Source organism: Cydia fagiglandana, chromosome 4, assembly GCF_963556715.1.
Source record: "Cydia fagiglandana chromosome 4, ilCydFagi1.1, whole genome shotgun sequence".
Classification (NCBI taxonomy): Eukaryota; Metazoa; Arthropoda; class Insecta; order Lepidoptera; family Tortricidae; genus Cydia; species Cydia fagiglandana.
In genome coordinates this window covers 14,639,607-14,667,592 of record NC_085935.1, presented here as the reverse complement: position 1 = coordinate 14,667,592, position 27,986 = coordinate 14,639,607, and the positions used below count along the sequence as shown (strand labels likewise).

Here is a 27,986-nt window from a genome sequence, read left to right as displayed (position 1 = left end):
GCTGTTCCGGATCACACGGTTTTTGTTCTTCGCGTTTAATTTGAACGACAATGTGGACGGGGATTTTCAATCTAAAGCATTTTTGTCATTTCCCTCCTCGAAGATGGGCTGTAATTTGAGACATGTCAGGAAAAAAACATTTACCTATTTTATAACAATATATTTTCACTTTCATGCTCGTAAAATTCGTCTTCATGGTTGATGTACTTACCTAAGAACAGAAAATTGCTGTTTAGTTTGCAGCACATTAAATAAAATTATCTTCTAAACTTTTAACTCTGCGCCGTTGAATTATGATGTAACTACAATTTGTACTTAGTTTGCAGAACGGTTTCCTTACACTTTTTTATTTAAAAACTGTAATTTAAGTTTAAATCTTATTTACATACCTACTAGAGTAAAGAAATTAAACATGAGTACAGTTATGTTTCCAATTGATTTTTCGCACAAGACACAATTGACAATTTATGCAAAAGGAAAACTGCTTTTTAAAAGTAGTGGGCACAGTGAAAATGGGAAGCAGACAAGGCTGGAGTGCCCGCGAGAGTAGTTCCTGTCACGTTTAGTCTCTCTCCCAGTCTCGGGAGGGTCGTCTGAGATCGCGCGGCACTAATTGTCAGGCGTTCTGTGCTCATTACAGAAGCTTAACGAGTTGAAAGCTCAGATCATCCAATATAAATGCGCTTTCCTATTACCAATAGTTTTTACGGATTTTGAGGTCACGTTACAGAGGTTTGCATGAGAACTTTATTCGCTTAATAAACGGGAATACCTGTGCCACTCCGTTTCCGCGCGGACGAGAAACGGTCAATATTTGTTTTGCCGTTTATCTTGAATTCAAAATGAATGAACATTCCTGAGTTATGCTGCGGTTTTTATAATGTTAATTGGCCACCGTAGACTGCGGTAAAGGAACTGGAGAGAAAAACACCTTGTTATATGAACTATGGTAGCCTCTACAATTACCATGAAATGCAGCAAATCATTTGATTTTGTGGTAATAAAGCTAAGTATTTACTTAGCTTTATTTATTGTTTTCAGAAATTTCTTTCATGTACTTAACCCATTGTCAGATATGGAGGCAGTGTTTTTATAGATAGGTATTTCAATGTAATGTCAAACGGCGCGAAACCCATTAACCAAACGCCAAGTTTTTTTGTTTTGATAAAGGGTACCTACTCGGAACCAGTCACTACGTACCTAGCCTACGCCAATGACCTTTTCACCACACCAGCTCGGAAAGGCTTACTTTGCACTTCATAAACTGATTTTATTCACATGTGAGGCAAAGTAATCAAATGCATATTTTGAGTTGTTTTCTTATGTTTGCTGGTAGAATTGACTTTTAAATGATGATTTTGGATGATAAATATTTAATAACATTCATTTGGATTTGATTTCATCATCATCATCATCATTTCAGCCTATATACGTCCCACTGCTGAGCACAGGCCTCCTCTCATGCGCGAGAGGGCTTGGGCTATAGTCCCCACGCTAGCCCAATGCGGATTGGGGACTTCACATACACCTTTGAATTTCTTCGCAGATGTATGCAGGTTTCCTCACGATGTTTTCCTTCACCGAAAAGCTAGTGGTAAATATCAAATGATATTTCGTACATAAGTTCCGAAAAACTCATTGGTACGAGCCAGGATTTGATTTGGTTTGATATATTAGATTTAATATTCGCTTCGGGTTGGTGTGGTGAAAAATTTTGTGTTTCACTAGGGGGCAAATTTTGTTTAACCCTCGTGCTTTGAAACCCACGCAACGTGCAAGATTCCATTTTTCGAACCACTCGCTACGCTCGTGGTTCAATTTTGGAATCTTTCACTTGCTCGGGTATCAATAATAGCATGAGCAGTTAAATAACAACTTTGCCCCCTTGTAAAACAAATAACTATTTACTTATTGCATGCCTAATCTTGTATAAAAGATCATTGGCGTAGGCTACGCACGAGTCGGAGCTCTTAGAATCTTAGTGAAACTTGTAATGGATATACGCGTCTCTTAGGGAACATTTTGAACTAGTGGTTAGTTTCTAAAGCCACTGAACTGCCTAAAGTTACAATAGTTAGGAAATAAGACCTTTAGGTGCATTGCAGTAATTAGCTGTGCGGAAGGCCACCGTTTTGCCTTTGAATACATGAAGCATACATTTGACAATGATATTGATAATTGTAGAAAGAATGCCTCTTGATGACGGGATAAAGTGGTGTGGTTAAAAGTAGAATATTGAAGACCCGAACGAAATTTTTAGATTCCAATTTAGCCCTTAGCCCTTAATTTTAAGTTTGAGTACAGTCTTGCAAGCAGATAAACAAGTGATTCAAAGTTTAATAAAAAAAATACAAATTCATACCGATAAAACTGCGAGCACGGAAATATCGTGTTGTAAAATACAAATTCAAACCGATAAAACTGTGAGCACGGAAATATCGTGTTGTAAAATACAAATTCAAACCGATAAAACTGCGAGCACGGAAATATCGTGTTGTAAAATACAATACAAATTCAAGCCGATAAAACTGCGAGCACGGAAATATCGTGTTGTAAAATACAAATTCAAACCGATAAAAGTGTGAGCGCGGAAATATCGTGTTGTAAAATAAAAATTCAAACCGATAATTCCGATAAAACTGCGAGCACGGAAATATCGTGTTGTAAAATTCGTTCTTACACATTAAATTTTGTTACGCGTCAAAGAAGTTTCCTATGATTTTTGTTATAAAAATAGTACCTTACGGCATTTAGTCTTTGCCTACTCTTTGACCGTACACTAATCTGATTACACTGATTCTCTTGTTTTGTTACATATTGTATGTACTTATCGATAAAACGTATAAAGTATTAAACGAGCATCGATAGAATTTGAAACTTTTCCGATTTTAAACACTCGAAATTTATAATATAGTTTCAAACGCCGATCTAGGGCAGATAGTTTGCAATATTTATTGTTGATGGAGCACTAATTGGGGCACGAGAATTCCTGCAAATTTGATTTCCGTTCGCTGCTCGCCCGAGCGCCCGACCGGCGCGGCGTGCTCTTATTGAGAACAACTCGCTGCTCCCATGGCGATGGCGGGATACAAGGTGCTCACGAGGAATGCGAAAGATTTTAACCACGCATTCCTGAGGTCAAATGAAGGAAAGAAAAATAATATGAGTTAAGGTCAATTTCGCCAATATATTTTTTTTATTTTGTTTTGTTTCAATTTTTTGAATGTTTGTACATAAAAAGTAAATGTTATTGGTAAATTTGTCACTTAAAATGGATTTTAACTTTTTTTGCACTAACAATAAAAACTTGTGTTGTGTTGAGTGGCAGTAACTCTGAAACTAGGCGAATTTCAAAAAAGTTTATAGGACATTTTTGTCTCTAAATATGATCAGGAATAGTTACACTGTTAAAATTATTCGGTTTCGTCATGTTACACCGTGTATGTGTACTATATTAACGAAAATTTATTACATTAAAACAATCATAAGTACATAGGCAAAGGGTTAGGTAATACATATGTGGGTAGGGTAGAAAAGTGGTTTCAATCGATGTGTGGAAGGGCGGCACCGTCGTCGAACCCAAGCCACCTGGCGGTCGACTTGAAACGGTGGCGTGTGCCTCGGATACACATGCTGGTGGCGCGTATAACGGCGATACTGATCCTACATCTCAGCCAGCCCAGTATGGTGCTTAGAGAACGGTTCCACCGTTGAGATATGGTTTCTGCCATATGTTTTATAAAGGAGGACATTTGGGGTGCATAGACGCTGTCAACAGATGTTACAAGTGGGGTGAACGTTGCATGTCGCATTTCACAGGCCGTGGAATATTTTCTCTGCTTTTCGTCTTCAGCTGATTTTAGTACAGATGTGACGGGTCGTGAGAGGTAAGAAGGAGCGCCAGTGTCGACGACACGGATATCAAACAACGCCTCCCTCTGCGCATCCCAAACGCCACGACAAGATAGATCTGCACGTAGGCCGCAGTCATTTTCCGAGATTATTGGTTCTTTTGTTACGTTGCCCCACGCGTGTTGACAAAGTTCACAGAATAAGTCTCTAATCTCATTGTGCCGCCTTGTGATTAGGCCTCCAGTTTTACAGCAGAGCGCGTGGTCGATGTTGAAGCTGCCGTTGCCACAGCCGTCGCATGATTGCGGCATGGCGTTTGGTGTTCTATGGTAGCGTATTGACAGCGCATCTATGAATTCGTATGGGGATAGATCGAAGTGATCTTTTTTTGTTGGAATAACCGAGAGCCAATTTGAGGCCTTCGTTTTCATCTTGGCTGCGATGGATCTCTCGATTGCTCGTTTTTTGTTAGGTGTAAATTTTGCTAGGGTAGATTCTAGAAGTTTATTATCAAGGTCTTCTTTTTCTTTGCGGCCATCTTTGCGAGCATCTTTTATGAATGTATAGTGATCTGAAAGAACAATCTCTTTATTTTCGATAAGGGCTTCCGTGAGAGCTGTGCAGCTTTTTTTCGAAATTTCATAATTTAAATTAGTAGCATTAAAAGGGTCGCTAATAGCCAAACCGCCTTTATTTATAGGTAGGGAGAATAGGTCGGCTTCAATAGGGGAGACGTCACTTCCAAAGAGCGTTGGGAGGAAGATAGTGCGTAGGGCATGTGTTAGTGGTTCAAAGAATTCGTGGGAGTTTTTCAGGACACGTAGTAAGTATGACCATTTGAATTGAATTGCTTTGGTGAGGGCAGTGTAGGCAGCTTGCGGAGAATCCTTGCAGATAAGAGATATTTTTTCAACGGTGGAGACGAATTTATTTACATTATTTTTTATGAAATCCTCTTTTCCTTCACCAATGTAGCTTCCCAGGAAGCGAGATCCGGTGACAATAGTTAGATTAGTACCCTTGAAGATCTGATGAGCTATTTGTTTGTCAGATTCAGATACTATGAGCAATGTCTTTTTAGCTTGCGGAAAGTAGCCAAAGGATGGTCCTGTCATATTTATATTGTTCCACCAATTTCGTAGATTTTTTAGACTACCCTGTGCTGAGGAATCGTCTGCATACCAAGATTGTATGGTATTTTCATCTTTCATTTTGTTTATGATGGGCAGAGTTGCAAGGGCATACAGAGGCATGGCCAGTGGGTCTCCTTGAGTTACCCCTTCTCTGCTGTATAGTCTCATGTCGGAATCGCGAATAACCAGTTCCGCGTGACCATTGTATGTATTATACAGAAACCGGGCGCAGTGTGGCCAATATATTCTTGCTTGCCAAAGAGCCAGTTGTCTATTGACAGCATTAAATGCATTATTTGCATCAACAAGAAGCATTCCCCAGTTTGAGTTAGGTTGACAATTATTTTGAAAGATGTCATTCATTGCGTGTATTGCACCTTCAATGCCGCTACTGAGGCCACTACAGAGTTGTGACTGGCCACATGCTTCCGTTACTTCGGAGCCGGTAGCTAAGATCATACATTTTGATAAGATTCGACGCAAACATTCGCCGATGCCGATGGGTCTCACTCCTGGGGATTTATCTAGGGCTACGAGACGACTTGACATTAGTGCTTGTATTTGATTCCAAGGAATGTATTCGTTATTCAGTTTCATGGTTAAGTGTGCCACAGAATTTCTGAGATGTAAACTTGCTTCTCCAAATCTTAGGAGGAAATCCTTCCAGTTTTCAGAGGTTGTACCGGTTGGGCCTCCGCCACCATGTAGCTTTCTGGCAACTTGTTCCACGTGATAGTTAGTTATGTCGACTTCGAGTAGTGGCGGCATTTCCTTGAGGTCCTCTGGAAGAGTAAATAAGTCAAAGACGAAGTATCTATATGGTTGCTTATGGCAATTTTATTATTTTAGAATCTAAGAAAAATGGCTTACAGTTTATTAGAAACAGTTTTGTGGCATATTTTAAAGAAATGAAAGTAACTACAAAATCGTGAACACTGTGGAAATTATACTTATTTTCTCCATGCATAAAGCAACGATGTATGTGAAACATGATATCAACATGAAAGACTATGTAAACTTATGTGACGAAAACGACAGTCAGACGGATACAAGGCGAAAAAATCAAAAATACATGAAAATATACGGGTAGTAAAAATACACGATTCGTGTAAAACATATGCGTGATAAAGATATAGGTACGTGTTTAGTTATATTTTGGGTGTAGTTTACTTTTAGTTTTTTCTATAAATAAAACTTGGGTTTCGTGGATTTTTTATTTTATTTATTTCATTGCATGTTTGAGAAAAGCACTATACATACCTCGGCGGGAAATGGGGTTGCCCGCGCTCAGACCTATCCGGCCTCGCTTCGCTCGGCCGTCTATATGTCTTCGGCCGGCAACCCCTTTTGTCCCGGCCTCTGTAGTAATGTACTATTTAAGACGTCAAGTATGGCAAAGCGTTGTCAGATTTGTTGTGGAATTTTATAAATTGATTTTTATTAGGTTTTAGGTAATATTAGTTGAGGAATTCACATACACTGGAAATTTAGAGATTATTTTAACTTTTTTAAACAGCCTGCCCCGAAAATAGCTAAGTTTCTTGAGAATTAGAATATATTTATGACGACGACAGTAGTGACGTTTCTATTTCTTTCTTATCTCCGGTTTTTTCCGGTTATATGTATGTGTACTATGGTGTAATAGACAAGTGCAGTGTAAATAGACATGTAGGTACCTTATGTTGACCTTGACTTACCTTTCTGCTCTAGAAATGAAATAAGGTGCTTATACTTAGGAAGTTGCAGTTTATCCACAAGGGTATTGCAAAGTAAACTGATGCAATTTTGAGATGTTTCCACATGTTGGCTGGTAGAATTGACTAGTAATGATATTGTATGATAATTTGATAAATATTTGATAGCGTCCATTTGTATATGATTTGTAATATTTTACGATTAGTAATTTCCTCGCGTTTTTGTGTTTCACTTTTATGTTTAACATTAATCCTCTTGCCATGAAATGAAACCCTTTCAAGATTGAACTTTTTGAACAATCTTTCGCTTGCTCGGGTAGAGGTATTATATAGCACGAGAGGTATAACCTCTCTCCTCTTGCTGGCTATTAATATCGCTATATTTGCACGAATACGGCTCTACATTTATTTTGTTTTTATTTTTATACAGGTAGCAGGAACAGAGTAATAACTAAAAATATTCACATTTTTTTAATGCAGACCGTCATACCAATGTATATGTACACGTGTAATCCAAGTAAATAAGTTAAGAATTATGTCGTGGTCGATATCGTCCTCATCAATCTTGTGTTGGGCGACAGTCGTCAGTAAATGGATTGAAGGCGATATGGGGAGCTTACAGCGGGTATTGGAAGCGTCGGTTTCACGTCACCTACTAATATCATTCCCGTTATTCCTGTAGTATCGTTATATATTTCGTTTGCATTGCAGATTGTGTATGTAGAATAATAAATTTACGCTATTACATGGTAAACAAAAACTAAAATCGTTATGAAACTACGAGTAATTGTTTGACAATTTGAGACGATTAATTATGATTGCTTGAACATTTGAAGTGATAATATGTGTTATTATACATATAGCTGTTGGTGTAACTAACTAAAGAAAGGTAGACCTTGGTATTGGCAAACCAGCCACCAGTCGCCATACTGCCTTATTAGTATTGCAACATTTTCATACGTATTGTTATAAGTCAAAAAGTTTTATTTTAGTAGTAAGTACATTACATATTAAACTTTAATAAGTAGGTACCTGTCTACTAATAATAAATCTATCTGAATATTCTTCCCACATAGCCAAACTTGTTCTTGTGACTGAAATAGAAAAGAGGTCCGTTTTGGGTCATTTCAGCACGGAAATGATCCTGCTGAAATTTTTATCCTCAAATATATTTTAGAGTCGGGATGAAGGGATAATGTGTCGACGTCACCGGCCGATGCAAATAGCCCCGTCAACCCTGCGATTTGACCCGTGCCTCGCCATCAGAAGTCCTCCATGAAATTTCAGCCCAAAGTAACAGCATTCAGAATATATTAAAAATTCAGAACCTGACAGGTGACCTACTCTGAAAATATACGCATTTCATCACGTAGTATTCATTAACAAGTTGTTTATACACACATTCAATGAAAATACACAGAATCAATCGTAAATAACGAAATAATGTAAATATGCTCGCATCCATTTCGGTAACGGTCATTTCATTTGCATTACGACTCGCGTTTCCAATCAAAGAGAAGCGTCGTTTTTCTATATTTGTTGGGGGCAAAAGCATTGATACAAAAATATTGCTTTTTACCAATACTGCGGATATGCGGCAGTCAGCAAATAATATGCGTTTTGCCAGAGTCACGGAATAGGAGACTGAATTTAATCTACCAAAGGAATTCCAATTAATGTCGAGAGCTCGTTGGAGGAGATCATATTTTTACTTCGTTTCAAAGCTCCACGTTATTTGTTAGAGACATCTTACTTAACAGCTCAGCATTGGGTTTGCTATTTTCACCAAGCTCGTCTTCACAAGTATTTACTTAACTACTTAGGATCTTACTCTTGATTATGTCTCTCTTGCGTCGAAAAGCTTTCGTCAGCCGTCTCGTTCTAGTCAGTCTAATGTTAGTGTTAGTAGGTTCGTACATGTCGTCTGGGTAAGATAAGCTAGGTATAGTATAACTAATGTGGTTTAAAAACATCATGAAGAGTTTCGATCGTATACTATATAACTATTACTAACAATTAGCTAAGCATTTGAACACCTAAGGGCTAAGACGCTGAATTGTTTTAAATCCTATCTATTTACGTAAATGAACTTAAATAAGGGCACTGCCAAACTCATTTTACTAACAAAATTTTGCAAACAAAATATGAAGTGATAAAGATTAGGAACGTATTTTTAAACAATAGGACTCAACTAACATGATAACTTGGGCCTTACGCTCTGATTCGTCGGAATTCTGTTCGGCAGGTCGCGCAATCTGCGACTAACTAGACGACGGCAATTGCTGTAATTTAATAAACACTTCCCTAATCGAGTACTGCGACAAATGCCGCTGGGACGAAAAATAAAGTTAAAAGTCAGCTTTCAGTCCACGAGTGCAGCTCTACATCCGAAATTCTCATAAAATTGATTTAGCTTTAGCTACAAAACTGAGCTGACCCGCGTCGACTTGGGGTTTATTGAATTAAATAACAGTAGAAAGTATTCCCCGATTCTGGCCCCGCCTCTCAGTGGTCCCCGATCCTGACCCCAAGGCCGAGCCACCGCCCCTGCTGAACCTAAAAAAAAAAAAAAAAAAAAAAAAAAAAAAAAAAAAAAAAAAAAAAAAAAAAAAAAAAAAAAAAAAAAATAGCCCCCCATTTGAATTGATTGCGCTAGGTCTCAGCAGTGCCCGGCGCCTCCTTCAGGGACTTACGAAATACGCTAATTAAACAATACACCTTGTTCACCACGGTAACAATAGGCTTATCGACCCTTTTCTATTGTTCGATCTCGACTCGGGCGCGCCATTGTGTTACCGAGCATACTACCTGCCTGGACCCTTTCCTTAACCCACCGACGTCTCCATTCATGCCTTCTTTATGTGTGTATACTGTAGGTGTTTGTGATAGGTATTTTGCAATAGGTATTAGCGACAGCTATTTGCAATAGGTATTAGCGATAGGTACTTATTTGTGATGCATAGGTACTCTAACTATCAACTCTAATAACCCGCATTATCTTATTACCTCTTGGAGCTATTTCGATTTATAAGGAATACAGTTCTAACCTTCTTCTGACGTAGAATTTACACTAGTAATCCTTTGGCAGCCTAAACTAACCTTAACCTTTTACCAAACCTAACTTATTCTTCGAAAACCTAACCTAACTAAAATCAACCTAACTCATTTCAAACTAACCGGCTTTCACCTAGTCTTCCGATATAAAGTAAACTCGTAGTTACTTGTTTCTTTCTATTATTTAAAAAAATAACGAGGCGTGTGAGGCATTTCTTGTGCACTTGTGTTCATTGTTATAATAGCTTAATTGTTTTATTGATAGACGTCTATTATATTTTATACTGACAATGGATTTATTGTTTCCTATACCTATTCTTTTATAATTTGGGTTTGAGTAAAGATAACGTCTGTTTAGATGAACTTGTTGATACATGTTACTTTGTGTGATTTAACAAAAAGAACGAGACATGTCAACTGGTTTCAACATGATTTAGTCTAATACATCAACATTTCTTGTGCGTTGCTATTCATTGTTATAACAGCATAATTGCTTTATTAATAGACGTCTATTATATTTTATGCTGACAATGGATTTATTGTTTCCTATACCTATTCTTTTATAATTTGGGTTTGAGTAAAGAGAACGTCTGTTTAGATGAACTTGTTGAGACATGTTACTTTGTGTGATTAAAAAAAGGAACGAGACGTGTCAACTGGTTTCAACATGATTTAGTCTAATACGTCAACATTTCTTGTGCGTTGCTATTCATTGTTATAACAGCATAATTGCTTTATTGGTAGACATCTATTATATTTTATACCGACAATGGATTTATTGTTTCCTATTATGCTTTTGAATTTGGGTTTTAGTAAAGAGAGCGTATGTATTAGATGAACTTGTTGAGACATGATTTTAACGGTACTGTACCCTGGTCATAGTGACACAGTATAAAAGCCGAAGAGAAATGAGTTTGAGTAAGTATTACCGTCGTGGCAGTCCACTGTATCAGAGCTCCTTGTATCTATTGCAGTATATAGAAATATAGTGTTAATTCAACAGTGAAGTGTTTAAGTGTTTATAGAAAGACCCAACAATGGATGTAAGTATGTCTTTTATTACCGTAACTTACTTTGTTTTGTTTCACTTGTGTTCTTTGTGTTTTAATTATCAAGATTGTAGACAGTGTGTAAATTATTGTTTTATATTGTTTCAGTTCACTGAAAATACTTTCAAGAACTATTACTACCCGGATAATAATAAAGACGAATCAAGCGATGAAGAGGGTACGCTTGGTTTCAAAGTTAAACAAGCCATCGCAAAGAAACGTTCAGGAAACAATATCGATAGTTTCTTTGAACGACCTAAAAAGCAACCCAAAATTGTGAAACGGTCTTCGAATGTGAGCAAAAGTTCACCAGACGGTGTTGCAAACTTATCATCCGGACAAGACGACGGGGCGTATGCATCACATTTGATTAAAATCGAGATATATGATATGCAAACAATTAAAAACGTCCCACCCATGGAACACTGGAAGCATGCGGACTTCAGATTGAAATATTTTGCGTTGGAAGACGATTTGGAGCTACAAAATACGCGAAATATTATTTATAACATAACAAAGCAATTAGCTTCTAAGGACAGTAGTGTGAAATATTTTATAGATAATAAGAAACAGTGATAGTTATAATTATTAATGATAGTAGTAGCTTAATGATTGTGTTAACGTATTTCTCATTTTTTACCTCTCCTTAAGTACATTTTCCATGTAACAGATTATTTTTATTGTATAACATTACAACAAGTTTTAATTTAAACTTCTCACTTGTAAAGGTCACAGTCCCCACTCTTAGAAATCTTATACGTGTAGTCAACTATTTAAATGAAAGAAAGCACTGTATGATTTCTCATTTCATAATGGACTCTTTGAGCTGTGATGTCTACGATCTTGAACTTATCAGACTCTGTGAAGAAATAGAAGAAAATGAAGATCTATGCGAGGCTGCCCGTCTTGTGAGCCAACTTCATCGAGAGGCGTAAGTAAAAATATTCCTGTTCATACATGTTTATAACTCTTAACCGGTACCTGTTTAACAAAGGATGGGTCCGTAACTTGTTGTGACCTGAACTAATTGTTAGGATAAACGTGGGGTGGGAGAGGACTGGTTATATAAGCGGGGTATCTCGAGTTCATATCATTCAGTGTTTTGGTGCCGTGCTTGTATTGTGATATCCTTTTCCATAATGGTGTTTACTTATTATCATATTGGTCTCACCTTACCTCGTGATAAGATTGAGGAATTAAGTAAAGAATTTATTGTATCATATTTTCATAGAAATATTCGAATGTGGTACATTTCAAACAAATTACCTCACACGTTACTGGAAGATTCTGATATTATACCATATTATACACCATGTGATGGGCATATAAAAAATTCCAAGGGGAATACTGAGTCATCAGATGTGATTGATGGAGTTTTGATGATGCAGGCCTATTGTCAGCAGTGTCGAAAAGACTTACGTTAGTATATACAACCAACCATTTTAGTAATTATTTTTATTTTATCTCACATTAAGATATTTATGTTTATTTTGTATTGTTATAGATCTTCTCAAATAGGACGGGGAGTAAAAAGGACAGCTGCAGTTTTGGAGACTGAAGAATTCTTGTTGAAGAAAAACCGTCCAGCAGCTGCTGAACCTGTCACATCAACATCACCCGAACCAGTTCCCGATGTCATTGTGAGTACAAATAATAATCATGAAATTGAATGTTCTGTGTGTAATAAGTTTGTCTCTAAAAGATATTTTAAAAATCATTTAAATAGTAATCTTCACAAAAATAATGTTTTAAGGGCTGACATTGAATGGGTTAATGTTCAGTTAATTGAAAATGCTTTTAAGAATAGGGTGGCCACTTACAGAATACTATTAAATGAAAATGTTCACCAACCATTTACTCCCGAATCTATTTTACTAGGAAATAAAGATAAAATCTTTGCATTATTGGATCGTTCCCTCACTGATCACCATGCTTTAAAAGTAAACTTTATTTTAAATGCGGATTTTACTCAAGAGAGCAAACAAGTAAATAATACATTTGATTTCCAATTATGTAACAATGTAGTTGATGTTAGCAGCGACAAAGATGAGATTTTCGAGTCAGTTGTTAAAGATATATTAACAAAATTATTTAACTTTGAGAGAAAAGATAGTGGATGGAGTTTAGTAAAATTTAACTATCTAGATGTCAATGTAAACAAATTTAATCCATTGCGTGGTTCTTCCTATATCGAATTACCACGTGATATTCAGAACAGAAAAGCAGTTATTAATGTAAAAAATAGTGATCATGAATGTTTTAGATGGGCTGTATTGTCAGGCTTGTATCCACCTACAAGTCATCGTTCAAATACTACGAAATCGTATATAGCGCATAAAAATAAATTAAATTTTGGAAATTTAACTTTCCCACTTAAAGTTGGAGATATTCAGAAATTTGAAAAAATGAATGATATAAGTATAAACGTTTTTGGTCTTGAATACAATTCGAAAAGTAAAATACATGATGTAGTAGGCCCATTACACTTAACAAAGTGCAAAAAAGCTACCCACTTGAACTTATTGTACATATCCAAAGACAGTAAGGGGCATTATTGCTATATCAAAAATTTATCTAGGTTAGTATCCAAACAATTATCAAATACACAGCATGCCGCACATATTTGTGATGGTTGTTTGTCGAACTTTACAACTCGTGACAATTTAATGAATCATCAAAGAAACGATTGTTTCCATGTTTGTACACATTTACCTTCAGAACAGGATAAAAAGAAAAACTGGTTCAATGAAAACGTTTCCTCCAATATACTTACTTTCGATAATTATGAACGTAAATTAAGGGTACCTTTTGTTATTTATGCTGATTTCGAGGCCTTTCTAAACCCGATTCAAACAGGTAAAATTAATCCTACTACATCCTCAACAACAAATATACAAAAACATGAGGTATATAGTTTTGGATACTATATTAAATGTTCTTATAATGATAAATTGTCAGTGTACAGAACATATAAAGGCAAAAATTGCACCCAGGAATTTATGAAGTATATGGAACAAGACTTAAAGGCCATTTGTAGGAGAAATACTTTTGTAAAAACTCCATTGCCTTTATCTAATGCAAATAATGTGCATATTTCTCAGAGTAGTACATGTTATATTTGTGATAAAAATTTAAACGAGGATTCAGTCATTTCCTATAATTACCATACTGGTCTTTATGAAGGAGTGGCACATAAATTTTGTTCTGAAAAATACAGGGCACCTAATTTTGTACCTGTATTTTTCCATAATTTGTGTAACTATGATAGTCATTTTATAGTGCATGGGCTTGGTTTGATGGAAGGCGACATTGAACTGATTCCAGAGAACAAAGAGAAATACATTTCATTTTCTAAGAACTTGCAAATAAATAATCGCACAGTTAAATTGAGATTTGTTGATTCACTTAAATTTATGTCCAGTAGTCTTGACAAATTGGCAAAAAACTTGTTGCCTGAACAATTTCATGAATTAAAATTGAATTTTTCATGCGAGGAGGATTTTAAACGCTTATTACGAAAGGGTGTATATCCCTATGAACACATGTCATCATACGATTCTTTAAACTTAACAGCTCTTCCCTCTAAAGATGATTTCTTTAGTTCCTTGTCTGATAGTCACATCTCAGAGGAGGATTATGATCACGCAAAAGATGTTTGGTCTCATTTTCAATGCAAAAATATGGGTGATTATTCTGATTTATATTTAAAAACTGATGTTTTATTACTAACTGATATATTTGAAAATTTTAGAAACCTTTGTCTTAAGACGTATGGATTAGACCCCGCTCATTATTATACTGCTCCGGGATTAAGTTGGGATGCAATGTTAAGAACTACAAAAATAAAACTAGAACTCCTAACTGATATCGATAAAATAGCTTTTATAGCGAAAAATATTCGAGGTGGCATATCACAATGTAGTAATAGATATGCGAAGGCTAATAATATTTTTTTGTCAGATTATAATCAAAATATCCCATCGTCATTTCTTATGTACTTTGATGCAAATAACCTTTACGGGTGGGCTATGTCTCAATGTCTTCCTACCGGTAAATTTGAATGGGTAAATACAGATACTGACTTTAATATATCTGATGACGCTGATCATGGTTTAATTTTAGAAGTTGATCTCGAATACCCTAACGAGTTGCATGACTCTCATTCAGATTTGCCATTCTGTCCTGAAAACGTTTGTTTGGGTAATTCCAAAGAAAAAAAATTAATTCCTAATTTAAATAAAAAAACGAATTATGTCATTCACTATAGAAATCTAAAACAGTGTTTAAAAAATGGTTTGAAATTGAGTAAAATCCATCGCATTCTTAAATTTCAGCAGTCTATGTGGTTAAAAAGTTACATAGATTTGAACACCCACATGCGATCACAGGCATCATCCGATTTTGAAAAAGATTTCTTTAAACTAATGAATAATTCAGTGTTCGGTAAGACCATGGAAAATGTTGCAAAACGTGTAAATGTCAAATTATTAAATAACTGGGAAAATCGAGGAAAAACGCAGGGGGTTCAATCTTTGATAGCGAAACCCGAGTTCCATAGTTTATCCATATTCTCTGAGAATTTAGTGGCCGTTCAGTTGAATAAAACTAGAATATTTTATAATAAACCGATTTATTTGGGATTTTGCGTATTAGATATATCAAAAACTTTGATGTATGACTTTCACTACAGCTACATGAAAACCAAATATCCAGACAATCTTAAGCTTCTTTATACAGATACTGATAGCTTAGTATATCAAATTTTCACGGAAAATTATTACGCAGATATAAAATCAGACCTTAATTTATATTTTGATACATCTGACTATCCTCCTAACAATAAATATGATTTGCCGTTAATTAATAAAAAGCGATTAGGGTTTTTCAAAGATGAAAATAATGGTAGAATTTTAAAAGAATTCGTAGGTCTGAGATCTAAAATGTATACCTTAGATGTTGAAAAATATGACGAGAATGATGAGAAAACTGAAAAATACGGTGTTTTATCAAAAGCCAAAGGAGTCAATAAATGTGTTACAAAAAAATTTACTCTTGACAATTACAAAACGTGTTTATTTAATAAAAATTTGCAACGCGCTCAAATGCTAAGATTTAAGTCTATAAAACATATAATATTCACTCAAAAAATAAATAAAATATCATTATCGCATGAAGATACAAAACGATACTTATTAGAAAACTCTTCTGACACTCTTGCGTGGGGTCATTATAAAATACCGCAATAATTAAAAAGTTTTTTAAGTTGTAATTTAATCACACAGAACATTTGAATTCCAAATTATTGTTTGTACATTGTATATTTTTAAGATATTACTTGTAAACATGTAAAAAAAAAAAATGTATGAATTTTATTTTATTATATCTTTTAAGGAAGTTTTGTAAATAAGAAACAAAAAAATTAATGTTAAAAGTGTGATCATATATAATAAATTTATTTTTTTACGTAATCCTTTTGTTTTTTTCTACTATATCTGAGTTGTTTAAATAGTAATCTTCTTTCTGAATATTACCATTTAAAGTCCATCCGTTAACATATCAACACTCACCCACACACACATACACATAGATTACGATATTTAATAATGATTCACTTTTATCATCCTTTCACCACCATTGTCGCAGGTCCTAGTGGCTGTGGTAAAACTCAATTTGTCACAAACTTTTTGAATAACTCCAAAGAGATATGTAATGTTGAATTTGATGAAATTATTTGGTGTTATGATGAAATGCAACCTCTCTACAATCTGGAAAATGTAAATTATAGTCAAGGAATACCAGATTTTTCAATTTTTGATGGGAAGAAACCTAAACTTCTTATTATAGATGATTTGATGAGAGAATCAGATGGACGAATCGTTGACATTTTTACGAAAGGTAGTCATCATAGAAACTTAAGTGTTTTTTATATTACACAAAACATATTTCATCAAGGTCGAGGTCAACGTGATATTTCATTGAATACAAGCTACATTGTATTTTTTAAAAATCCCAGGGATAAAACTCAAATACGCTACCTGTCACGACAAGTTTACCCAGAAAACTCAAAGTTTGTGGACGAAGCCTACAAAGATGCTACAAAGGAGGCTCATGGTTACCTCATGATTGACCTGAAACAAAATACAAATGACATATGCCGTTTCAAAACAAAAATATTTCCGTTCGATGGGCATTGCACAGTGTATGTACCTAAAAAGGGATTTAAATATGATAAAAATCAGCATATTTTAGTCAGTTCTACATGATGCATGCAAGAGTAAACACATATAAACATTTACTTGAAGCATTGCAGTTGCTTAAACCCAAATATCGTACTGCGTTACTTAAATCTTGTGACGATGAAGAGATCAACATTATTTGTGAGTGTATTTATAACGTCCTAAATGGGAAAATTCCATTAGAAAAAAAAGAAAAGACGAAACTAAAAAAATATAAAGATATTTTAAGAAAATTAGTTTCGAAAGGGAAACATAAAATAAGAAAAACTGTTATAGTTCAAAAAGGAGGCGCATTTCTACCTATTATTTTAGGTGCAGTTTTAAGTGCTTTAGTGAACTCTTTATCATAAGCAAAATGGAAAACACAAAAAAAATGTTATTAGTAGAATCAGATTTTATTGAAAGACTGAAACGGAATAAGAGTCTACCCGAAAATTCCTCGTCTCGGCTAGATGGAGAGATGCAAAAGATCCTTAAAAGTAAAATGAATGATCGCGAAAAGTGGACGTTATATTCTCAAGCATTACAAAGATTTCTACATTTTATTGAAACAGATCGAAAACCGTTTAGAATACCCATCGTGATGGAGGGGCTAGATCAAGTCATCAACGAAAGTAATGATATTATAAAAACAAAAGTGAACAAAAAGGAGGAGAATGAAAATAATGAGTCAGTTACAGATAATATAACTGAAGCAGCCACACCGTCATCGTTTAATACACCACCTGGTGAAATAAATCAAGAACTAATGCCAATCAGTCCATCAAAAATTATAAACATATTACCTAAATCTTATGAAAGAAAAGCTCGAACGTTGTTAGATTACATTGTTTCAAGTAAACCGAAAATTTGGTGGAAACAGACTGGTGAAGTTGTTATAAATAACCAAACCATTCAAAATAGTAATATTACTGATTTGGTAAGCGACACCGTTAGATGTCTTAAACGTCCTAAGCCAATTGGATGGGAAGTGTTTGCTTTACTTTTAAAAGATATCGAAGTTCCTAGGTCATGCATAGGTAATCCTACAAATTTAGCATTTATTAAAGGTACTCCTTTGATTGAACCCTTTACCCCCTCCACATCTGTGAAGACGAGAGCCTCAACAGATAAAGATAATAATACTTCTACACCTCTTGCTACACGGGAGCAAAAGAGATCCGGAAAGAAAATAGAGTGGGAAAGATGGACTCCTTATTAGACATTAACAGAATCTACTATGATGTCTCTAATCCAGCTGGCTATAGCAGTTTAAATAATTTATCAAAGGAAATGAAAGGTCAAATGAACAAAGAGGAAGTGAAAAAATGGTTACAATCTCAAGATACGTACACGCTGCATAAACCTACTCATAGACGATTTACTAGAAATAAATACATTCTCTCGAACTTTAATGAACTTTGGCAAGCCGATTTAAGTGATATGAGTACTTATAGTCAATATAATGATGGGTACAAATATATTCTTTGTGTTATTGATGTATTCAGTAAATATGCTTTTGCAAGAGCCATGAAGAAGAAGGATTCAGCAACTGTTAAACAATGTTTTGAAAGCATATTTACTGAAGCCAACTCTGTTCCCCGTCACATCCAATCTGATAAAGGTACAGAATTTGTTTCAAGGGCGGTTAGAGATTACTTTAAGAGCAAAAATATTAATTATTATACCACTAATAACCCCGACATTAAAGCAAGTATAGTAGAAAGGTTTCAAAGAACACTTAAAATGAAAATGTGGCGTTACTTCACTCATAAGAATACATATAACTACACAAATATATTACAAGATCTTTTACATTCTTACAACCATAGCTATCATTCTAGCATTAAAATGCGCCCAGTTGATGTTAGCTCTAATAATATTATGACTGTTTGGTGTAATTTATATGATCGCAAAAAAGATAGGCAAATTTCATCAGAAACTAAAAAACTAAATGTAGGTGATCATGTTAGAATCACTAAATATAAGCATGTGTTTCAAAAAGGTTATGAAAGTAATTGGAGTGATGAAATATTTATTATTGATTCGATTATTAATAGATCGCCACGAGTTGTTTATACAATAAAGGATTTAGAAGGTGAACCCATCATTGGTACATTTTATTCTAAAGAATTACAAAAAGTAACTTACCTCCCCTCCAACGAGTATAAAATTGATAAAATAATACGCTCGCGTCGAGTTGCTGGCAGAAAGGAAATACTAGTTAAGTGGCAAGGTTATCCTAATAAATTTAATTCTTGGATACCTGAATCAAACTTAAAGAAAATATGAGTGAAAATAGTTTTTATCTAACTTTGTTAAGTAATAGTTCATCAGATTACTACACGGATAACACGACTGCACATTTCTTAACTAAATTACCAAAGACCATTAAATTGGATGGAGAATGGGTAGTTGGGTTGGTGGAATTTCAATACCCTTGTTCCATGTATAATGTTCAAGAGCACGAAAACATCATTTATTTAAAGAAAACGGTGTTATCACCCACCGATAAAACTACAAAAATAGTGGATATAAAAACTCATATACCAGCCACTACATATGATAATATAGATCATTTTCTTCAAGCGTTTAATGAAAACCCACAGTTAAAAAATAACGTAAAATTTCGATATGATGGATTAACAAAACTGGTTGGAATAGCAACAACAAATAAAGAAATAACATCTATCATAACAACGCCGATACTAAGTCTGCAATTGGGTTTTAAACCGAGAACAAATTTAAAACAAAATACATTAGGAAAAAACCCTGCAAATTTATATTTAGGTTTACCATCTCAAATATTTGTTTATACTGATATAATACATCCACAAGTAGTCGGAGATGTTATTACTTCATTACTCAGAATAATACCTTTAGATCCAACTAAGTTCATTTATGGAGCTTATAAAACTCACATCTTCTCACCCGCTCATTATGTACCAGTTTTACGAAGAGAGTTCGATACAATTGAAATAGATATAAGAACAACGACTGGTGTCAGAGTACCATTTCAATTTGGATCTTCTTGCGTGAAGCTACACTTTCAACGAGTAAAATGATTTACAACAGATCGTCAGTCTCTTGTCCTTACGAACATTATTATTCACACCAAGCCGGCTCTGGGATAGGTATTGTCTATAAGGGAGTTCCATACCAACGAGGACATGGTATAGGCAGTTTTTTGGGTGGACTATTTAGATCAGTGCTCCCTTTGTTATCTAGCGGTTTAAAAACCATTGGAAAAGAAACCTTAGGGGCAGGGGTTGGTCTGTTATCTGATATGGTAAATTCTCGTCCTATGGATAGTTCCATTCGATCACGATTTAAGGAAGCGAGCGCTAACCTAAAAAGAAAGGCTGATGAAAAAATTGATTCTCTCATGTCAGGATCTGGGTATAAAATGTCGAATAAAAGAAGAGAACCGCTCATTACTCGAAAAGCATCGCGACGAAGAGGAAGTAAAAATAATAATAAAAATAACGATATATTTTCAAGTTAAATAATGTCATTTCTACACAATCATTCATGTGAATGTGCAAAATCAGAATTAGATATATTTGCCCTTCCATCAACTCAAACAAGTATTGAAAGCGGACATTGGATTCATTACAAACCAATTTCATCTTTAAGTGATGATGGCCCCATTGAATTTCAAGTACCTGGATCAGGAGATGACTACATTGATCTATCACACACAATGTTACATATTACTGCTAAAGTGTTGAATCAAGATGGGACAAAATTAAAAGCAGATGCCGGAGTTGGACCCACCAATAACTGGCTACATTCCCTTTTCAACCAACTTGATGTATATTTAAATCAAAAACTCATATCACCCCCAAACAATACATATGCTTACCGTGCTTATATGGAAAATCTTCTCAACTATGGACCGGCAGCCAAAAAAACCCATCTTACTTGTGGGTTATGGTATGAGGATACCCCAGATTTTATGGATACCGTTGACGCCAACAACAAAGGATTTCAGAAAAGACTAGAATTTATCAAAGAGAGTAAGCAAGTGGAAATGATTGGACATTTGCATGGCGATATATTTAACCAAGAGAAATTCTTGATAAATGGCGTTGAATTGCGTATTAAGTTAGTCCGATCAAAAGAATCGTTTAATTTAATTTGTCATCAAGATAAAAAATTTAAAGTACAAATAACAGATGCTAGTCTCATTGTTAGAAGAACAAAAATTAATCCTAGCGTTTTGTTAGCCCATCAAAAAGTATTGGCAACAACGACTGCGAAGTACCCCATTACGAGAGCAGAAGTTAAGGTTCTCACAATACCATCAGGGGTCCAGGGTAAAACATTGGATAATATATTTCTCGGACAAATTCCTAAACGGTGTATTATTGGATTTGTATCAAATTCAGGTTTTAATGGAAATTTAGCTTTGAATCCATTTAATTTTCAAAACTATAATATGAATTCATTTAGTTTGTTTGTAGATGGTCATGAAATTCCTTCTAAAACATTACAACCGTCATTTAGTTCTGGTTTAATAGCGGCGGCATATCACACCTTATTTTCCGGAACTGGTATTCATTTTCACAACGAAGGTAATGGAATAAGTAGAACAGATTATGGTGGAGGTTATTGTTTGTTATGTTTTGATTTAACCCCAGATTTATCTGCTAGTTCAACTTCACATTGGAATCTTGTTAGACATGGAAGTGTTCGGATAGAAGTACGCTTTGATTCGGCTCTAACTAGCACCATTAATTGTATCGTTTATGCAGAATTTGATAACATTATTGAAATAAACAAAAACCGTGATGTATCTGTAGATTATAATAGTTGAAAAACATAATTATATAAATACAATGTTTTCTTTCGTTTACTTTATTTTGTTGTAGACATTGTTTGCAGCATCATCAAGACAAAATTGTTATTAATTAAGTAATTATGGATACTAATGAGATACAATTTTGTATGAAGAAATTAAACCCACTTTTTGAAACAAATGTTTTTGCTGCTAACAAAATACCTATTTGGGTCGATCTACCTGTCTTTATTGTTAGTAATTTGGACCCTGACACGAAACCAGGCTCCCACTGGGTTGCCATACACATTGATGTTACTGGTATAGGAGAATATTTTGATTCCTTCGGAAAGAAGCCTTCAGGTTACCATAACTTATTTTTAAAAAGAAACACCAGACAGTGGTTTTATAACAATAAACCTCTTCAAAACCATTTTACTTCAGTTTGTGGTGAATATTGTTTAGTTTATTTGTATTTTAAATATCATGGGAAAACTATGAAAGATATGCTAAGTTTGTTTTCTGATAATTCTGTATGTAATGACCTTATATTAAGGAATATGTTTAAAACATTTTTTGTGAAATAAAATAATACGTGTACTTAAATAAGATTTTTTATTTTTTCATATAATACAAAGACCATTCACAACTATACTTTTTTTTTTAAATTTTATTATTTACAAAATATTTCTTAACATTCTTTGTTACTTAAAAACGAGACGACACAAAAAAATCTGTTACATGGAAAATGTACTTAAGGAGAGGTAAAAAATGAGAAATACGTTAACACAATCATTAAGCTACTACTATCATTAATAATTATAACTATCACTGTTTCTTATTATCTATAAAATATTTCACACTACTGTCCTTAGAAGCTAATTGCTTTGTTATGTTATAAATAATATTTCGCGTATTTTGTAGCTCCAAATCGTCTTCCAACGCAAAATATTTCAATCTGAAGTCCGCATGCTTCCAGTGTTCCATGGGTGGGACGTTTTTAATTGTTTGCATATCATATATCTCGATTTTAATCAAATGTGATGCATACGCCCCGTCGTCTTGTCCGGATGATAAGTTTGCAACACCGTCTGGTGAACTTTTGCTCACATTCGAAGACCGTTTCACAATTTTGGGTTGCTTTTTAGGTCGTTCAAAGAAACTATCGATATTGTTTCCTGAACGTTTCTTTGCGATGGCTTGTTTAACTTTGAAACCAAGCGTACCCTCTTCATCGCTTGATTCGTCTTTATTATTATCCGGGTAGTAATAGTTCTTGAAAGTATTTTCAGTGAACTGAAACAATATAAAACAATAATTTACACACTGTCTACAATCTTGATAATTAAAACACAAAGAACACAAGTGAAACAAAACAAAGTAAGTTACGGTAATAAAAGACATACTTACATCCATTGTTGGGTCTTTCTATAAACACTTAAACACTTCACTGTTGAATTAACACTATATTTCTATATACTGCAATAGATACAAGGAGCTCTGATACAGTGGACTGCCACGACGGTAATACTTACTCAAACTCATTTCTCTTCGGCTTTTATACTGTGTCACTATGACCAGGGTACAGTACCGTTAAAATCATGTCTCAACAAGTTCATCTAATACATACGCTCTCTTTACTAAAACCCAAATTCAAAAGCATAATAGGAAACAATAAATCCATTGTCGGTATAAAATATAATAGATGTCTACCAATAAAGCAATTATGCTGTTATAACAATGAATAGCAACGCACAAGAAATGTTGACGTATTAGACTAAATCATGTTGAAACCAGTTGACACGTCTCGTTCCTTTTTTTAATCACACAAAGTAACATGTCTCAACAAGTTCATCTAAACAGACGTTCTCTTTACTCAAACCCAAATTATAAAAGAATAGGTATAGGAAACAATAAATCCATTGTCAGCATAAAATATAATAGACGTCTATTAATAAAGCAATTATGCTGTTATAACAATGAATAGCAACGCACAAGAAATGTTGATGTATTAGACTAAATCATGTTGAAACCAGTTGACATGTCTCGTTCTTTTTGTTAAATCACACAAAGTAACATGTATCAACAAGTTCATCTAAACAGACGTTATCTTTACTCAAACCCAAATTATAAAAGAATAGGTATAGGAAACAATAAATCCATTGTCAGTATAAAATATAATAGACGTCTATCAATAAAACAATTAAGCTATTATAACAATGAACACAAGTGCACAAGAAATGCCTCACACGCCTCGTTATTTTTTTAAATAATAGAAAGAAACAAGTAACTACGAGTTTACTTTATATCGGAAGACTAGGTGAAAGCAGGTTAGTTTGAAATGAGTTAGGTTGATTTTAGTTAGGTTAGGTTTTCGAAGAATAAGTTAGGTTTGGTAAAAGGTTAAGGTTAGTTTAGGCTGCCAAAGGATTACTAGTGTAAATTCTACGTCAGAAGAAGGTTAGAACTGTATTCCTTATAAATCGAAATAGCTCCAAGAGGTAATAAGATAATGCGGGTTATTAGAGTTGATAGTTAGAGTACCTATGCATCACAAATAAGTACCTATCGCTAATACCTATTGCAAATAGCTGTCGCTAATACCTATTGCAAAATACCTATCACAAACACCTACAGTATACACACATAAAGAAGGCATGAATGGAGACGTCGGTGGGTTAAGGAAAGGGTCCAGGCAGGTAGTATGCTCGGTAACACAATGGCGCGCCCGAGTCGAGATCGAACAATAGAAAAGGGTCGATAAGCCTATTGTTACCGTGGTGAACAAGGTGTATTGTTTAATTAGCGTATTTCGTAAGTCCCTGAAGGAGGCGCCGGGCACTGCTGAGACCTAGCGCAATCAATTCAAATGGGGGGCTATTTTTTTTTTTTTTTTTTTTTTTTTTTTTTTTTTTTTTTTTTTTTTTTTTTTTTTTTAGGTTCAGCAGGGGCGGTGGCTCGGCCTTGGGGTCAGGATCGGGGACCACTGAGAGGCGGGGCCAGAATCGGGGAATACTTTCTACTAATAACTGTTTACGACATTTGGAACTTAAACCAATTACGGTCAGCTAGACGACGGGAGTTGTTAATGTGAAATAAATAGGAAGTCATAAAATCTGATTAGGTTTGATTTAATGGAAAATATGTTTGATAATTTTTCAAGTCTCAACGTTCTTGGTATTTGTAGCGTAAAGTAAGCAAATGTAATGTAATAGCAATAAGAATATATTTCATATCCGATTGAAGATATTTTGGAAGAACTGAGAGTATTATGGAAGATTGACGTTACGTCTGTAAGCAGGTCATGAGGACGATTTATCATAGGGAGAAAGACGTTTATAGCCGATAGCAACTGATTTGCTTCAAATCAAATGCGAATCCGATATTTACGTATTGTAATGTCGAAGGAATAGGGAATGAGGAAATTATTTTTATATGCTCGTATGTGGACGATCTTCGGTTCGAACCGGATATTGGCCAATTGGCCATATCCGCTTGGCTATTCTAATTGGCTTTATTGTAACTGATATGGACATTAGAAATAGGGCCAATACTAATACTACAAAAACACAAAAATTTATTCTCGTTATACGTCTGCAAAGTCTATTATTTATTAACGTATTGGACATTTACTTTGAATAAGGTAATTATTGTTTCGTAATAATTATTATAAATATGTAAATTTAATAAGAAGATCCTGCGAGACACATATAAACACCTACAAATAAAACATTTAAATATCTAAATATTTACATTGATAACGTAGATCGTAAATGTTTTTATTTATATTGTGACGAAATGTATCCTCTCATTGTTTAGTCTTGAGCTTTATCGCAGAGGCATCAGCGCGACAGCTCTGTTCGCGTTCGATAAGCCGTGCCGTCTCTGTATTGGCTGAATTTCAGCATTGTCGCACCCGAGAGCTAGTTTAACTACATTCTAAGCGTGTCACTGATACTCGCGACCTCGTTGCCAAAATTGGTAGAGTTTAGCGAAATTAACTGTTACGTAACTTTGAACGTAACCGTCCCAATATTATGTTTCCTTGTTCGCACTGAATGTATGCAGATTAAATGTCGCGTGTATAGTCACTTCTCATGACCTATTAACTACAAATGATTATTTCACCACACCAGCTAAAGGCTCTTTTGATTGTTCAAAAACTAATGAGAAAGTTGAATTTTATCCATAAGCGTGGCAAACGTTTATTTGGATTTGATTTGGTTTCGTTTGGTGTTTTACAGTTAGTACATATTTCCCTCGCAACGCTCAAGATTCCACTTTTTTTACACTTAACTACATAGCTTTTATCTGCAATATTTTTATGTTACAAACACCTACCTACGTCATAAGTTCATAACGTACCTACAAAAAAAACCTTATAAATCTTTAAAATGATCAATGTGTGTTTAAACTTCAAAGGCCAATAGATTGGGCAGAATTTTGGCATGAAAACAGATGTTTTTATGTGATGAGGGTAGAAATTTGTAAAGGAGAGCGATTATTGAGTTTTTACGAAAGAAATCGAGGGCTAAAGCTATTATTAATACGGCGCCCAATCTCTTATGAATTTCATTTATATCTGCAAGTGGAAGTTTCATCAAATTCCAACCGAATAAAGACCTGTGCAAGCTAGTCGGATAAAATCAAGCGGGATGTAGCCAACCATGCGTGGGATGCGTACGCGTACGTAATATCATGAACTACGAAAGTTTTTCATCAAATCACTCGGGACCTGTGTTCCTCTGGAAAATGTTGATAGCAATATGGATTTAACGGAATGATTTTTCTTTCATAGGTAGGTCGTCCAATAACCATACAACGGGAATTTTGGTGCGGGTATGTTTTACACTTACTAGCCAAAAAAATAGGAAAATAGTACAAACCGATACTATTATAACATTTCTAAGCACATTTAGAGCTTACTATCTATTTTTAATTTATAGTTTGGTAATTAATTTACAATAAACAAAGTTATAAATAAATACGAAATAAATCCCGCACCAAAAACCCAGATGAGTGCTAATATCATGTTTGGTCAATAAATAACGTTACACTACTTTGTTATAAAACTAAAAGCTATTATTAGCTTTGTTAATACAAAAATATTTGTAACGTTTATAACGGGGTGTAGTAGTGTAGTGTCCATTTTTGTGACACTTCGAAAGTCTTACTTCACACAGGTTATTTCTTATAATATTGCGTAGTTTCAAGTGCATGTTTTTTTAACAGTTCTCACGATAAGTTACAAACATTTTAGTTTTTTCAAGTGTCAACGTAGGTAAGGTTAGGTAGGTTAGGTACCTCTAAATATTCAATTAGTATTTGTTGTAAGTAGTTGTAATGTAAACTGATCTTGTTGGTCAGAACACCACAAATACCACAATCCGATCCATTCATTACGTCATTGACGGAAAGCAGCCAGAATGGCGACGTGACGGGTTAATTGTAATAGTCCACGACATTGCCATAATGACCGATCATTAATCTATGTTTGCTCCACATTGATGGCGTCTAGTAAACGTGATATCGTCGATGATTGAGCGTTGACATTGTCAATTGATGAATTAACTTGACAAAGTTATTCAATACTTATTCCTATCGGGATGCTCGGTATTAGAACAATCATCATCATCATCATCATCTCAGCCATAAGACGTCCACTGCTGAACATAGGCTTCCCCCTTGGACCTCCATACGTGCCGGTTGGAAGCGACCCGCATCCAGCGTCTTCCGGCGACCTTAACAAGGTCGTCTGTCCACCTTGTGCCACCTTGATTAGAACAATATGCCGAACAAAATATGAACATTAAGTAATCCGAAGGGAGTGTAACCAAAATAGTTCTACACTTTTAGAATTCCAGACGATTTGTCTTACGCCACAACGTTGACTAAACTAATAGGTACCAATAGACTATTTTACTTTCGAGGAAAATTAGCCCCCCTCATCCACTCTTGAGTGAGACGTCAAAACTATTGTTACTATAGAGTTACTAATAGAGACTCTCCGTGTGACGTCTCTAAACTCGTATGTTTCGATCTACCGTTAAAATAATTTAAACGACAAAAAAATATTAGGCGTTGACATATATTCATAAAACTGTCTTCATGACTGCTGTAAAATAATTGAATAATCTAATTTATATACTTACTTAGTTTGATTGTAATATCTTTAAAAAAAGCCAACAATGTATTAAATTAAATAATGA

At 34.7% G+C, this 27,986-nt stretch overlaps 2 protein-coding genes across 2 annotated transcripts in view; both read left to right on the top strand.

Moving 5' to 3' along the window:
• LOC134663837 (NADH dehydrogenase (ubiquinone) complex I, assembly factor 6) overlaps positions 1-27,986 on the top strand; it is a 127,156-nt gene that overhangs the window by 61,551 nt on the left and 37,619 nt on the right. The gene's annotated exons all lie outside the window — the stretch shown is intronic.
• LOC134663821 (uncharacterized) lies at positions 10,855-16,058 on the top strand. The gene is made up of 2 exons (XM_063520332.1): positions 10,855-11,713; positions 12,287-16,058. The coding sequence occupies exons 1-2, from the start codon at positions 11,577-11,579 to the stop codon at positions 16,026-16,028; spliced, it is 3,879 nt and encodes a 1,292-aa protein (XP_063376402.1). The 5' UTR covers positions 10,855-11,576; the 3' UTR covers positions 16,029-16,058.

What these genes read in the sequence shown, in the direction of transcription:
- LOC134663821 (XM_063520332.1), top strand. Translation starts at nt 11,577, where the DNA reads ATGATTTCTCATTTCATAATGGACTCTTTGAGCTGTGATGTCTACGAT. An exon ending in AGCCAACTTCATCGAGAGGC is followed by an intron (nt 11,714 to 12,286) that starts GTAAGTAAAAAT and finishes GTATTGTTATAG; the next exon opens with ATCTTCTCAAATAGGACGGG.